The sequence below is a fragment of the Stylophora pistillata genome, chromosome 6 (assembly GCF_964205215.1).
Source record: "Stylophora pistillata chromosome 6, jaStyPist1.2, whole genome shotgun sequence".
Classification (NCBI taxonomy): Eukaryota; Metazoa; Cnidaria; class Anthozoa; order Scleractinia; family Pocilloporidae; genus Stylophora; species Stylophora pistillata.
In genome coordinates, this window is record NC_142524.1 from 2280826 (window position 1) to 2295792 (window position 14967).

A 14967-nucleotide genomic window follows, 5' to 3' on the forward strand; every position below is an offset into this window, starting at 1 on the left:
GCTCTCTAAGCTGACACGAAGAATTTTATCACTTCCCTTAGCTGACACGAGGAAATTGCGAGGACCTGGAAGTTCTCGCTGATATGGATACATTTCCTTGAGGAAGTTAAAAAAACCTACACGTTTAGAAAAATCTGTGAGGTCCAACTGCCTAGGAGAAAGAAGAAAATAAACATATGTCTGACTTCTTAATAATTAGTTTATATTTGGTTTTATTTCTATAGAGGGTAGAGTGGGGGGGGGGGAACACCGATTCAAAACGGGACTGAAACCTTGCGCTTATTTAAGTTTTTTAGGTCTATACTTAAAGATTATATTTTTAGAGACCCTCCCGTCCATAATAGGCTTTTCCTCTAGATCCAGTGTCAAAAACGACAAATCCAAGGTCTAGATAATCATTTGGTTGGCTGGCTGACGTATCATAGGGCGCGGTGAGTGGGTGGAGCTGGAGGGAATATTCAGTCAAGCGGGAAGCACATTTCAGCGCGTATTGCTTTCGATTATTCCACTTCCTGCACGATAGGTCACGCATGCAAGGCTAATTTCGCCTCCGTCCACTCACCCACGTTCTGGGTCACCTCACAACAGTGTTTGTTTAGTCCTTTCTTTTTAGCTTGCGGTTAGAAAAGCACTCATGCAAAGAGGCAAACAAGCAAGTAATAACTCTGCGTCCTTCCAGGGCGTTGCATCCGGTGATATGATCAGTATTTATACACTGACTCCTATTAAGGGAGTTGGAATTAGCAGAATGTTGGCGTGGCCAAAAATTTGGTAAAATGCGAATATAAACGAGAAATATCGACAGAGGTAATCGGATGTTGTCTACCACAACGAAGATTTCCGAAAAATCCCGAAGAGGGTTCTTGAAGTCACGTGTTGTAATCATGCTGATCAAGAGTCAATCGCGGTGGCGTTAGGTCACGAACAAGAGTGGTGTGGATTAATTTAGCGATTTGCTTTCCTTCTGTGTTCGAAGTAATATATTGTCATACTTGAGTCGTCGCTAAAAAATGGCATAAAAGATTGGGTAAGGACCGGAAGTCATCATCAGCTATTATTTTGGTTTGTGAGCACTGAACGGTATTCTCTATTAACTGATAGAACTCCTGTCACAACTGATCTTTCGTTCGATTTACGACAAAGTTCATTGTGACCGCTTGGACAAGCTGACAGCTGAATCCTCGCCTTACATGCGAAAATATTTCACAATAAGCCATGAGCAACCTTGGCAAGAAGTCGAAATGGAATTTGTCGGTTTTCATAACAAATTTAAGCACCGAAAAGTCGGTAGAAGTGAATGGAGAAACTCATGTTGGCAAATTGATGCTGGACCTCGTTGAAGGGCTCGGTAAGTGTCATAACGGCGCGCCTGTGATTCCATAGCATAACCTTTTGATCGGGTGTGGTGATTATGTCGTGTTAAACATGTAATTCTGTTGAGCAATAGCGAAAGAAAACTGTCTCGTGACTTCTCATTGTTTGTCAAGATGTAACTGACGGAGACATTTTAGGCGATAGCTCTTGTTATGTATTGGAATTCGAAAGCAAATGAGCATCCAAAGCGATTTAGATAGAGGTGTACATGTGCAAATATTACTATCAAGCTACGGCCATTTGAACGTGCGGAAAAGGAGCACTATTTACGTTAACGATGTGCTTCTAGTTTCATATCGTCTATTAATATTTTTACAGATATAGCAGCTGACTGGTCCGATCATGGTTTATGGTGGCCTCAAAAACGACAATGGCTACTTAAACCTCGCTTGACTCTTGATACCATCGGAGTTCAGGGCGATGCGGTTCTTCAGTTTACTCCAACGCATAAAAAAGTTCGAGTTCAGTTACCTGACTTGCAGTACGTTGAAGTCTCCTTAGACTTTTCCAAGCCTATTTTTCACGCTGTGCAAGAACTTTGTGCCGAACTTGGAATCAGGCATCCCGAAGAACTCTCTTTGTTGAAACCGTACGAAGGTTTGAGAAAAGAGGGCCGGAGAAGCTTTCGTGGTAAATTAAAGAAAAGGCATTCGCAGTCTTCGCTTAGTTCGGACGACAATTTATCTACTAATAGCGACGACAAAACGAGAGGAAGCAAGGATAGTTTAACAGTTCCGAATTATAATTCGCTTCCCAGGCATGGCTACTCTTCACCGAATGGCACCCTTAGCCCGTCACCACCGGGGTCGGCTGGTTATTCAAGTTTTACGTCTGATGGGCCTTGTGCAACGATCGAATCAACATCTTTAGTTAACAGCCCAGTGTCTCCATCAATGGAAGCTATTGGAGCGTTATTCAAACCCAAAACGCTACAAGAAAAAGCAGTTGTCAACAAAGGGTATGGTTGTTTGTTTGTTATAAGAGGAATAATAATAGTAATAATAATTTAATATTTATATTGCGCAAGTTACATGTGGATATGATCAAATGCGCATCACAACACTTTTCGGGGGACTTTGGCTGTACTGCATCAGCAGTTTACAAACAATCAAAGGAACTTATTTGAAGGTGCTCCCTCCCCCCAATTCCCAGTAAACAGGCCAGACCACATTACAGTCATTTCGTGAGTGGGTTCTTTAGCGTCCCCAGCCTAAGCAAATTAACTAATTAATAGATGCGGGATATGGGACTTACGGTTTATTCATCCTTATCCAAGAAGACTAGAATGTCTATCCATTTCTTATAGGAAGATAGTACATTCTCCTCAGTTATTGTAAGACCTTGAATGTTGGTCCGAAAAATTGAAGAGCCTGCCTAATGTTGTAAAAGTACATCAATCTACTAGATTTCAGACTACAATGGTCTCCAACAGTCTGTAGAAAACTTAATTAAATATGACTCTGCAATCTAGACCTTTGAGAAGCCTCCATTTAATTTTCTTCAAATCCCCACTCCTTCACCAAACAATGGGGCTATGGAAAAGTAATCCAATGCTCACAGACCTCACGGATTTCTAAAGCCTTGAACATACAGTGACAGTTTAATTTGACATGTTTACATCTTGTGTGTGTGAAAAAGGTTTTAAGCCATGATTATAAATGGTATGATTCTGTTTTGGTACACAAGTGCAAGCTACATCTTGCTAAGGCTTGCTCCTTAGTTTTATACCCAGTCCTTTCATACCCAGGGTGGTTTTGTACCCAGGGTCATTGCATACTCAGTCGTTTTGTACTCGACTTAAGTAAATTCTTTCGCGGTTTGAGTCAGTTCGTACCTGAATCATTGATCCATTCGTACCCATCCCAATATATATTCATTTTGAAATACTCTTGTGCACGTCCATGAACAGTAGTTGATTGTTTTGCACAACAAGCTAGTAGAGTCTAAATAGTAAGGTACCAGAAAAATTCCATTTGTGTAAGCTTGTGGTCTAAACAAGGAAAATAGCAACAGCTAATGAAAGTGTGTTTCTATTTTCTCCCTTTGTTATATTCTCATATTTCTTTTATTCCCTTCTTACTTCAAACATGTTTAACATGGAAACATACTTTATTTGTGTTAATAGTCATGAAATAATGCAACTGGCTGGGAATGAATCTACCTAGTTGTAACAAAACACCTTGGGTGCGAAACGACTGGAACTTCTTTTGGTATAGCAGATTGTAGAACTCTTCAGCTAAATTACAACCTTTGCATTTTACTTTACACTGCTCTTTTGAACAATGAAATTATGGACTAGGCTCACTCTTCCAAAAAACAAAATCTGTCAGCTAAGAGATTTCCACGGGAATAATTGTACACAACTATAAAAATTAATTAGAAAGATAATGGCACCTGTCAAATTACAAGAATGTACAAATAGTTTATTGTTACAAGTCTATTAATGAGCTGGTGTTGTAGAAAAGAGATTTTTAAGGAGATTGGGATTGTGATGGAAATTTATCTCCTGCAGCCAGATTTTAAATTTCGTTCATTCACAGTTTGGTTCATTTGTCTGTGAATGCTTCATTCCATAGAACAACATCTTCATATCACATTTTGGGTTTGTTAAATAAAAATTGTTTTATGTTAAAAGCAAAATTGCGAGAACTCTATGTGCCTGTTTTTGTGTTGATTATATTTATTGTTTTCTCTCTTGTTCTTGACAGATGGATGGACTCTTCACGATCTTTAATGGCACAGGTATGATCTGTTCCTGTCACATGTTAACACTCCACACCCTAATATCAGTATGCATATTCTCCATACATACACACATACATATCTACATACATACATACATACATACATACATACATGCATGGGTTAATTGACCACTCCCCATAGGGACTTTTCAGGGCCAACACCCACCCATCCCACCCCAGGGGAGGACATCCACCACACAGTAGTCTCGTGCGTGGGAAATTAACGTCTCCTACCCCTAACCCTGCAGGAGACGGGACCTACGGTTTATTCGTCCTTGTCCGAGAAGACTAGAATATCTATCCATTTCCTGTTATAGAAAGAGAGCAAATTCTCCCCAGTTATTTTAAGATCATGAGTATTGGTCCAGCCGGGGCTCGAACCCTCAACCTTCCTCACAACACAATCTGGCACACTAACCAATTGAGCTTTATTCTGCGCACCAACTTTTACCCTTACTGTGTCATTCAGAGGTGACATTGTGAGTAGAAATTAGCTGCTATTCACTCACAAAGAACAAAGGATGAAAATGCTGCAGTAACTTGTAGTGGTGTATATACAACTCTTGCTAGTCAGGTCCTCAAACACTAACAATTATTTCAACTTTGTTTTTACAGGATGTGGCAGAATTTTCCACCCTCCTGTTGAGATATAAGTACTATGCATTTTTTGACTTAAACCCAAAGGTAGGTAAAAACTTGTTTTTGAAGTCTTTATGTCAAAACAATAACAGATCAGTACAGATCTGACAGATAATGCTGAGCATCCTTTCTTTTGGTTTGTTTTTGCCAAAAAAAAAAAAAATTAGAATGGGGAGAATATGTTTATGCATAATTTTCAAAAATTTCTATCTGTAGTTGTGATGAATTTGTAATTGGTAATGAATGATAATTTTTATTTATTTAATAACATTTACAGGTTGATGAAGTGAGAATCAATCAACTGTATGAACAAGCCAAATGGTCAATCCTGACTGAGGAAGTAGAATGTACCGAGGAAGAGATGATGACGTTTGCTGCCATACAGGTTAGAATATTTTTAAATGGCCATTTAAACATTTTGAGGTCCTTCCCTGAGTATTTCATGAGGCTAAATATAATTTAGGCAAGGTTAACCTCCAGCTAATACGGCCAACGGTTCCGTGTAGTTTCGCACATGCTCTGCGGGTTCCCCCTGGATTTCGCAGGGACAAACCACGCTAGCCTTGCTCGCTATCGATTGTTGCAATCATTGCCCATTTTAGTGAATTTTAGCAGATTCATTAGCCCCACCCTTCCCTCCCAGAGGGCATTTTCAACCGCAGAGGTAAGTAATGGGTATGGTAAGTATCTCCACTAGACAGGTTTCAGTGTGACGGTGCCTGTTAGTGGCTGCTGCCGGGGTGGTTCCCGCTTGCTGGGTTGCCATGGAGACCTGCCTGTGGTGCCTGGAATTCCCTGGGCTCCTTCCCTGCTAACTTTTACGGCACCAGCTTTCCCAAGCTCATCAATTAGCGACAAGTTTAACAAGTCACTGAGAAAGAACTGAGTCTGCTCTCTAGTCAAGTGGTGTAGACATCTAGAGCTTGTTACACATCTCTTGTCAAGTTTTTTGAAACACCCATAGCCTGTCTCAAGGTGGATGTGTGGTTTAAGGTTATTCAGGTAGCAACTGGGAGAAGAGGTCTATTTTCAAGACCTGGTTAGGTCATTGTGTAGTGTTCTTGGGTAAGAAACTTACAGAGTCTTTTCCCGTCCAGGAATGCAAATGGGTATCAAATGAATGAGCTATCAGTAAATTCTGAGGAAGGGCTGCCTACGTACCTACTGCCACAACTCATCCCAGTTAAATTTGTGACACAAAGCAACTGATAGTATTACTTCTCCACCTGGATGTGAGACTAATTAGCAGTTGGGGCCATTTCGCCTGATCACAGACTTAACCCCTTGACTCTTGGTTACTTATCTCACTTAGCCAACTGGTCCCATGATCAAGAAATCACTTGATTAATCTTGCTAACCTTTTTCTTCCTTTGCTTGCTTATCAGTTTCAGGTGAAGTTAACCTCGACTTCACCACAGAACCAACCAACTAGTGATGATGACAATGATGACATAGATGCAGCACTCAATGATTTACAGGTTCCTATTAACAACAGTTGTGTTCATTTATCTATAAATGCCCTTAATAATAGTTCATATATACATACATCTACCAAAGGGTGCAATTTAAGGTTTCACATTGCTTCAGTGTCAACAATATTATGATAATTTTAAAAGATAAAGCCCAAAAAAGATTGAAAGCTTTTGACTGATCTCCAGTTACCTTTAGTTAGAACACTTCAAACTGCTATAAAAACTTCATGTAAAGAGATGTTTTTTTGGTTACCCTAGAACCACCTAACAAGCTGTTTTGTGAAATTGTTCTGATGTTGGTGATGTAGTAGTGAATTGTATTTGAAATGAAAAATGAGTTTATTGATTTTCCAAAATTCAGTGAGTAGTATGGAATATTGATTATGTAGTGATATATTACACTGCTGATTTCCTTTTAACATAGCCAGGTATCTTGGTATTGGAACTAATAATAAGTGCATCTTTTTTTTCTTAAGGCAACCCTCGAAGGCTCATCTCTCACCACTCAAGGGCACCAAAAGGTATTCACAGTCTCAGATTTTTGTAGCTTTTACACAGTGCAGGTGATTTGTTCTTTCTTTAAAATTAAATGAATGAGAAGAAACATTTTTCAGTGTGTCCTTTCTCATTCAGGAGCCATTAGTTGAGTTCATATTTCCCATTCACCTTCTTCAGCATAGCTTATGAAACATTTTTACTGCCAGCTGTCAATGAGAAGGATTACGGAATTTTTCTTGTGATAGGAAGACAAAAATCTACTGCTTGTTTTAAATTTGTTTGAATAGCTTGGCACTCACTCCTAAATAATTTAATATCAATACATTTATATGTTTGTATCATAGCAGAGTCTGACATCAGTTCCAGAAATAAAAGATTATCTTCATTTGGTGAAGTAAGTGTTTCTGATTCTGTTGTGTTTTTTCCAACAAGAAAATTCCATTCCGAAATGACGCTATCATTTGAATCCTCTAAATCCTAAGAGTCATCAGCATGTAATTTTTCCTTACAATAACACAGCTGAATCATTCAGAAGGATCATGAAAATAAAGGAAATCATCACCAACCCAAGTTTTGATTGTTAAACAAATTCTCCTTAGTCATTGCCAAAGGGTATGTGTAGAAAACAGTAGGGAGAATGTACATGCTGATGTTGGGGTGTGAAGGGTCAGGAATGAGCTAACTTAAGGGTGGTGTCTTTTTTTTTTTTTCTTTCCCAGACATAAAACATTTGGTTCAAAGAAAAAGAAGTACTGGTTTGTCTTCAAAGGTACAGTACCTTCAGATCAACATCTCCTTTCTCTAGACATTTCTCTAACATCCTTTTCAGCCTTTATATAATGTTTTTTTTTCCCTTGCAGACACCATCTTGTCACTGTTTAAATCTCAAGAGGAAGCTTTTGGTCAACCATCTCAAAAATTTAACCTGAGAGGTAACTAACGTGAGAGAAGTATCATTAATTTATCTCTTAACCCTTCAGGAGTAATAAAAAAATAGGGGATCTAGTAAATGTTTGTTCTTCAAAACTTCTTGTTTAACGCTTTTGCTTCCAAGATCCAGGCATCAATTCTCTGAACCCACTGCTATGCATTTGAAGTAATATTAGCTCTAAAGAATTTTCTGATTACTGAGTGCAACACTGCTGTTTCCCTCTAGGTTGTGAGATCACTCCAGATGTTAATGTTAACAAAGAGAAATTTAACATCAAAATTAAGCTCCAAGAATCAGACGATATTGAAATCTGCTGCTCGTGTGTAAGTTAAAAGTTTATCACATCTCAGGAATATAGCCTTAACTCTCTTCAAAGTTGCCACATTGTTTGATTGTTGAATGGCTTTTTTTGTTTGGTAATCTTAGGAATCCCAGTATTCCAAATGGATGGCAGCTTGTCGTCTGGCATCTAAGGGGAAGACTATGGCAGATGCTGGGTATGATGCAGAGGTCTCTGGTATCCAGGCCTTCCTCAGCATGCAGCATGAAAAGGGGGATGCCACACCCCTCAGTCCTGGACAAGTGAGTTTTGTTCTATGCTTGGTATATTTTGACATGCGCTAGGAAAACAGAACGGGTGGGGGAAGGGTTGAGTACGGCAAGACGAGGTGTACCGGTAAAATTTGCGTTTGAAGTGGAGAAAGAAAGTAAACAATGGTTTCATGCATCATTTGAATTGTCCCGTTTGCTCTCTCTAACCATTTACGAGACAAAGAAGAAAAGAAAAGTTTCTGTAAAGGATTGAAATTTACCCACTAGCTTCAGTTGTCCCACAAGACTTGAATAGATCAGCACTCTACGGGATTCCTTTGGTTTTGGTTGACTTAGCCCTATGGTTGGTGGAGGGAATTTGCGCTACTTAACCAACCAAAAACTAAACCCAATGGTCACGTGGTTACCCGTGTTTTCCCGCCATTCAGACAGTTTTCCGTGGAGTCGCTCCGACTGGCCACTGTCGCAGGCTTTGGTTTCATTCCTCTCTTTGAAAAAGCGCTCTCTTAGGGGCCGACCATTTAACTTTTGAAGGGGGGGGGGGGGGTGTGGGTGATTTCTGGTCATCAATAATTTTTTTTCTAGCAATCTGCTGGGCGGGATATTTTTTTTCCGTTCAAAATGCTCTGCACGATATTTTTTTCAACATTTTTTTCTCTATCTTACAGCAACGCAAGAATTTTTTTTCTGTTACATTTGGGCTGCATGCAATTTTTTTCTTCCAACAAGTGCTTGCAGGAAATTCTTTTTCAAAATCACCCACCCAACCCCCCCCCCCCCTCAATAGTTAAATGGTCGGCCCTTAATAAACATTTTGATATGTGATCTTTCGCCTTTTCAGATCCCTATTCAACCTGAAGATTTCGTTGGGCCAAGAATGTTGAAAAAGTACAAAGCAAAGCAGGTACTGTCACCTCCAATATTTTGTTTCCGCCAAGCCTCCTTTCCCCCCCCCCCCCCCTCTCTCGTCTTGCAGCAATGTTTTCGAGTTTACTATCGACATCGGAAACTCAAACACTGACAGAATATACAGCTAGTCTATGTTTCCTTTACAGCATTGATATTTTTTGGTTCCAACTTTCTGTTTCAGATCGCTGCTCGTATCCTTGAAGCGCATTCTTCTTTGAACAAAAGCTCTCTGGTTGAGTCTAAAATGCTGTATGTAAGACAATGGCAGGCATTGCCAGAATTTGGTCTCTCTCATTTTGTCGTTAAATTCCGCGGCTCAAAGAAAGAGGTAATTGTTTTTAATGAGAGTAATTATCTTTGCAACTGAAAAGCATTTCGGCATTTTTTCGTTTTGAAGAAAGATAAGATGCATTTGTCATGAAAGAGGGTAGAATCGTTTACTTTCTTGTTAAGAATGGCGAAGGAAGCTCTACTCCACTGACAGTTTGCCAACACTCTGTGGGGAACTGTTCTTCACTCTTGCTAGAACAGTTCCAATACAGTTTAGTTTTGATTTTCGTTTTCTTTGTTCTGTTCTGAACTTGCATTTGTGATTATTTTTGTTGTTACAGTGGAACTTCGATTTAACGAACCTCTATGTAACGAAGTCCTCGGTATAACGAACGATACTTCAGTTTGAGCCCGGCTAAAGTCACAGTGAAATGTATGCCACAGAACCTCGATGTAACGAACTCTCGATATAACGAACCAATTTCCCCAGTCCCTTGGCACTTCGTTAAATCGAGGCTTACTGTATTTATTTGTTTTTAACAAATCATTATTAAAGCAGTTTGTTGCACCTTTCATTGTACTTTAGTTTGACTTCATGTTTTCTCGTTCAGGAAATCCTTGGAATCGCATTTAACAGAATTATGCGAATCGACCCGACGAGCCGTGAAGCGATAAAAACCTGGAGATACAGTGTGATGAAAGCTTGGAACGTGAACTGGGAAACCAGGGAAATGGTTGTTCAGTGTGAAGGGGAGACCATCACATTCGCTTGCACAAGTGCAGACATTAAAGTCATTCACGAATTTATTGGAGGTTACATCTTCATGTCAATGAGAAAAGATGTCAATCAGCCATCAAACGAGGAGCTGTTCTTTAAGCTGACCGGGGGTTGGGTCTAGTCTGCCTCATTTTCGAGTCATTTCTGTTTATGGACAGTTGAAACAACTGACTATGTTTCTCTGGGCTCTTGTAACCCAAATCATCTGGTTTTTGTTTGAATTTTTGTGTCGCCGGGCAAAACCATGTATCTCTCTTCGTATAGCAGAACGGATCGTTTGAGGTATAGAGCGTTTTTCGTTTGAGTGTCGTGAAACTGTAATCATGCCAAAGTAATCTCATTGGTCAGCCTGTAGAAAGGAAATACTTCCGGGAGCCAATGAGAACTAAAAGTAAAAACAACCAAACTGCCTAAAGCGCTGGAAAACGTGGCTAACCAAGTGGTAATGGGTTTTAGTATTGCATCTGATTGGTTGAGAGTGACGAAAGTGTTCTGGACCAATCACAGAGCGAAGCAATGCAAAACCAATGCGATCTCGTATCGCTATCAATACTCAATTGAAAATTGCTCTATCATGTTATTCTCTATCTGGAGTTAAACAGCTTCGTGTTGTGTCATCTGTCTGGTTGATCTGGGAGCAACCGATACCATTCTACCCGTGAATGGGTGGAGACAATCAAAAACAGAGCGTAGTATCTGTCCATAAAATATCTCGGGATGGACTCCGATTGGACTGCAATTGGAGATGTCACACATCCTTGATGGTCACAAAAATGTTTTGACACTGGTCAATAACAAGATTAAACTGTAATTATATTCCGTTAATATATAGCAATTATCTTTAGTTTATGTGTGTATTATAACGTCTATCGCAAGTGGGTTGATATTAAGCGAACTGTTGTTTGTAGCAGAGCCCGTTTTTCATGCAACTTCAGTGGGTACATGCTGTAAATGTGAAAAACTCTTCTCGTCTTCCACGGATGATTTATTCCTAAGGTATTAATTCGGTTGCGTGTATTAATGTAAGAGTAATTCATCGCCTTGTTTTGGAGAGGTACCTTTATTTTTTTACGTTACGTTTTTTTGAATTTAAGATTTATTTTCGATTTTGTCTAACTTAGAGAGGTCATGAATTCCCTCTAAATGAAGAGGTCTGGTGAACAAAATGTTGCAGAATTTGTAATCAATTTGTTACTTTAAATATGCATTTATCACCACCACATATATTTTTTTACGTTACGTTTTTTTTTTTTTATTATTTAAGATTTATTTTCGATTGTATCTTGGTGAGAGAGGTAACCGATAACAGCTAAATGAATGATCTAGTGCATGTCTTCTTTAAAGATTATTATTATTATTATTATTAAGGGGTCTAGTGAACACAACGGTGCAGAATTTGTATTTGATTTGTTTCTTTAAATATGCATTTTTCACTAATTTTGCCTCTGTTATGTTAGGAGAGAAAGAAGAGTAACAGGAAATCTTAGTATCTAGTTCAAACGATTGATACTAATAGCGTTTGACTTCCCTTTACAAAAGCAGTTCATCAGTGCAATCACTGATATGATGTCAAGAACTGAGCGACATGATACCATGTACAAATTAATTATGAGTTAAATAAATACTATACAGAATAAAAACTACACAGATTCAACACAAACGAAGCAGGTCAACACTTCATTGTCATTGTTAGGAAGGTGGTCACTGAAGACTGATAACGCGAACTTGGTTCAGGCATTTGTCTTCAAGCAGCTATTTTTTTAGACCGCATGCACCCAATCTCACGATGGAGGAGGGTTTCACTGATGATTGCTTATTTTTTCTCGGCAAAACGTTCAGCTGAACTTTACTTGTGAAGTTGTTAAATTCCCATCTCCATGACCGTTGCAGCTTGGAAATCATAGCTTGCCCAGAAAAGTCAGGGTAACATCAGAAATCAGCGGAGCAATGATTAAATTTTACTTCGAGTCTCAGTAGAATCCACTTGTAAATCTGAAACTCTTCTCATTGCGATCTTGGGCCTTTTGTGACTTGTGAAACATCTGCGTTGTGTTGGTTGCTACTCGCCGTCCCTAACCACAGAAAGAGCTCTTAGGCGTGGAGCAACAAGATTTTATTTAGCACGAACTGGGTCGCCTGTGACTAAACAGGTTTAAAAAAAGGAACATTTTTGGGTAATTCCCACCGCGTAGTCCGAAATCCGACGGGATCCTCTGGAAACAGACGGACGCGTTCCAATTAAAACTCAGTCGTCCGAAGACGGACGGGAGTGTTCGAAATGGACGCAAGCGTCCGTAATCAAACTTCCGTTGGGAGTCGGACGCGCCTAACGCTTTTACCGAGGGCGTTTCGTCAGTGGAGATACGATTCCCTCAAAGCGGTCTTATTTGGGTTTTCGAGACTAGTCTTTAAAGTTTATTCCCACGTTTAGACAAGAGTAATGTTCTGCATTGCCTTCGCTGCTCTTTTAGTGAAAATGAAACTGTCGTTAACATTGTGAAACACGCAGCATCCCATGGGCTATACTTGTTCAGCAGTATTCAAGATCGTTAAATCTCGATAAATTGTACAGATATTTTTATTTGTTCTGCTATGGGAAGAAACAAGGTAGTTCGTGGACTCAGATAACAAAAATTCTCAGCTTTAAGTGAGAAATTAATGGAGAAGGATGAAAAGCTGTATCGAATATCGAGTATCGGGTCCCTTAAATGATGGTAAGAAGGGTTTTGTAAGATAAGAAGCTTTTTCCAAGTAATACTAACTGGAACGTTCCAGTGGATACTCTAATTTGTTTGAAGTAAAAGCTTTCCTTTTTTTTGCGTGACTCTATTTGCTGAACGTTTCATTAGGACGTTTAAATATACATAATCTAAAACTGTTATATAGACTCAAACACACATCCTCTTGAAAACTGGGAATGCCTCTGTAACACAGAAAAATCAACCCAACCGTTTTCGGCCATCATCCTCAGTCTCACGTTTTCGCTTAATATTCTCTTGTCTTTGGTAACGTCTGTCTGACAAAGAAACAGACGGTTTTCCTCCTCCAGTAGCTTTGTGGCACTACCCACGGTCGTTTTTCAGTGGTATCTCAGGCTTTTTTATCCAGAGGGCCAGGATCATCGTATGAATTCACAATGTTTTGGGTGCAGTTAGCCAGTCGATTGTCCTGACTAATTTGAACTACGAGCTTTACATTCATTCGAGGGTTCAACACACCGGAAATGGCATCTAACAATCCTTTAATTTGAAGTTCTTTCCTAAGGGAGTGCTTTCTCACCCTGCCATAGATTCTTGCCTTTAGCACATGTGGGCACATGTTAATAACACCACAAAACCCTCATTATCATTTCCAAAGGTTATAATCTCTGTTGACCTCTTTGTGCTGTAGTACATCATTTACTATTGAATTTCTTTCAGTACTTTCAGTGTCTCTGCACAAGTCTTGAGCAGTTCACAAAGTTGCTGGCACTCTCCTGTAGAATGACAACTGGACAGTGCTTCACTGGCCCACACTATCTTGTCACTCACAGCCTGAGTAGCTATGGCAACAGGATTGTGATTAAGGGGAGACTTCACAGGATTAGATGGAGCTCTAATCTCACAAGAATCCTGCTTTGGTGGGTGAGATGCCGGCAGCTCACCTTTAAAGCAAATGAAAAAACACTCATGAAAGATTCCATGAAAATCACACTATAAGTTAAAAAAGGATGGTGATTGGCATAATTATAGCATTAAAACCTTGCTGGAGTTTTATTGTGCTGATAGGCGATATTTTGGTGCTTTGCAGGAACAAATGAACTTTGGATATAGCTGTATAACAGTTAAGTTTTATTCTTATCCTATTCCACTGCATCACACAAACAAACAAACAGGCTTTTACTGAAAAAAACTGATGAAAAAAAAAGGTTTACCAAAGAATTTGTTTTTTGGGCGGGGGGAGGGCAAGGAAAAAGTGTAGGCCCCATGGATAGGTCCAGCCTGTAACCAATTACAACAGAGCATTTGGTCCATCTTCCCAGCTAAAGGAGCTAGCAAAGTAATCAAATGGGATCTTAGTTACATGATCTTCATTGGGTTGGTTTTCCACTTTACCTTGATCACTGGTACCTGTAGGCAGTGCATCAACTTCTTGACAAGCTACACAGTAATCTTGTTGGTCACGGTACTTTAGAAGAACATTCTATGAACCAAACCACACTTCAGCGGTACTGTCAGTGACATTCCATTTAAATAATTTTTTTAACCACCCACCCCTTGCCTTGAATGTCCACCTTTATGGCAAGGGCCTATGCAAATATAGAGAAACGGACAAAATTTGGAACGACTCATTATGTTGGCTCATCTCTTGCCGGGTTTATTGTGAACCAACATAATGACCAGCTCCCAGGTTCAAATCTCACACAGGCCTGAAATTTTTTTTCAGGCCCTATTTTCACTACTGCTTAAGTAATGTCCATTACTGCGAAGATCGTTTTGAAATTCATTTCTTTAACCGCAGAAATGATTTTCATGTATTAACAAACATTTTAAATTTGAGACTAGCAAATCATATTATTACAAAAGGAAATTAAACTGACAGACCTACCCCACAAACATCACACGTGGATCCCAACATTCGGTATCCTTTTAACAAATATTGTCCCATCAGTGCACTTATTTTATCACTTCTTTCACGAGTTCTGTTAATCCTTTCTTGCGTGCTCTTATCCATAGCTGGACGAGACATTCTCTTTCTAACTTGAGTTATCTGGTGTATGTGTGCGATGTGCAGGGATAAATATATGAGAAGGACCTGGGA

General features: G+C 39.4%; 2 protein-coding genes across 3 annotated transcripts; one reads left to right on the forward strand and one right to left on the reverse strand.

Annotated features, from left to right (window-relative positions):
• Positions 1 to 824: 824 nt before the first annotated feature.
• On the forward strand, positions 825 to 11827 carry LOC111330373 (fermitin family homolog 2). Of its 2 annotated transcripts, XM_088725535.1 has the most exons (16): positions 827 to 1027; positions 1102 to 1348; positions 1693 to 2332; positions 4083 to 4116; positions 4734 to 4802; positions 5035 to 5142; positions 6143 to 6235; positions 6706 to 6750; positions 7072 to 7121; positions 7447 to 7496; positions 7588 to 7659; positions 7884 to 7981; positions 8085 to 8240; positions 9052 to 9114; positions 9301 to 9447; positions 10001 to 11827. In XM_088725535.1, exons 2-16 carry the CDS (start codon positions 1216 to 1218, stop codon positions 10286 to 10288), a joined length of 2046 nt encoding a protein of 681 aa, XP_088581661.1. In that variant the 5' UTR covers positions 827 to 1027; positions 1102 to 1215; the 3' UTR covers positions 10289 to 11827. The 2 variants fall into 2 exon arrangements, with proteins under 2 accessions (XP_088581662.1, XP_088581661.1); XM_088725536.1 differs by having other exon boundaries at positions 825 to 1348; positions 7075 to 7121.
• Positions 11828 to 12727: 900 nt separating this feature from the next.
• Positions 12728 to 14946, reverse strand: LOC111330374 (protein ZNRD2). The gene is made up of 3 exons (XM_022935212.2): positions 14755 to 14946; positions 14262 to 14349; positions 12728 to 13810 (listed from the first exon to the last, which is right to left on the reverse strand). Exons 1-3 carry the CDS (start codon positions 14893 to 14895, stop codon positions 13569 to 13571), a joined length of 471 nt encoding a protein of 156 aa, XP_022790947.1. The 5' UTR covers positions 14896 to 14946; the 3' UTR covers positions 12728 to 13568.
• Positions 14947 to 14967: the final 21 nt, after the last annotated feature.

Excerpts from the sequence above, each read along its gene's own strand:
- LOC111330373 (XM_088725535.1), top strand. The coding sequence starts at position 1,216 with ATGAGCAACCTTGGCAAGAAGTCGAAATGGAATTTGTCGGTTTTCATA. Across the intron at positions 6,236-6,705 it reads CAGCACTCAATGATTTACAG|GCAACCCTCGAAGGCTCATC; the intron begins GTTCCTATTAAC and ends TTTTTTCTTAAG. Across the intron at positions 7,497-7,587 it reads GTACTGGTTTGTCTTCAAAG|ACACCATCTTGTCACTGTTT; the intron begins GTACAGTACCTT and ends TTTCCCTTGCAG.
- LOC111330374 (XM_022935212.2), bottom strand. The coding sequence starts at position 14,895 with ATGTCTCGTCCAGCTATGGATAAGAGCACGCAAGAAAGGATTAACAGA. Across the intron at positions 14,350-14,754 it reads CCACGTGTGATGTTTGTGGG|AATGTTCTTCTAAAGTACCG; the intron begins GTAGGTCTGTCA and ends TTTGGTTCATAG. Across the intron at positions 13,811-14,261 it reads TACAGGTACCAGTGATCAAG|GTGAGCTGCCGGCATCTCAC; the intron begins GTAAAGTGGAAA and ends TTTGCTTTAAAG.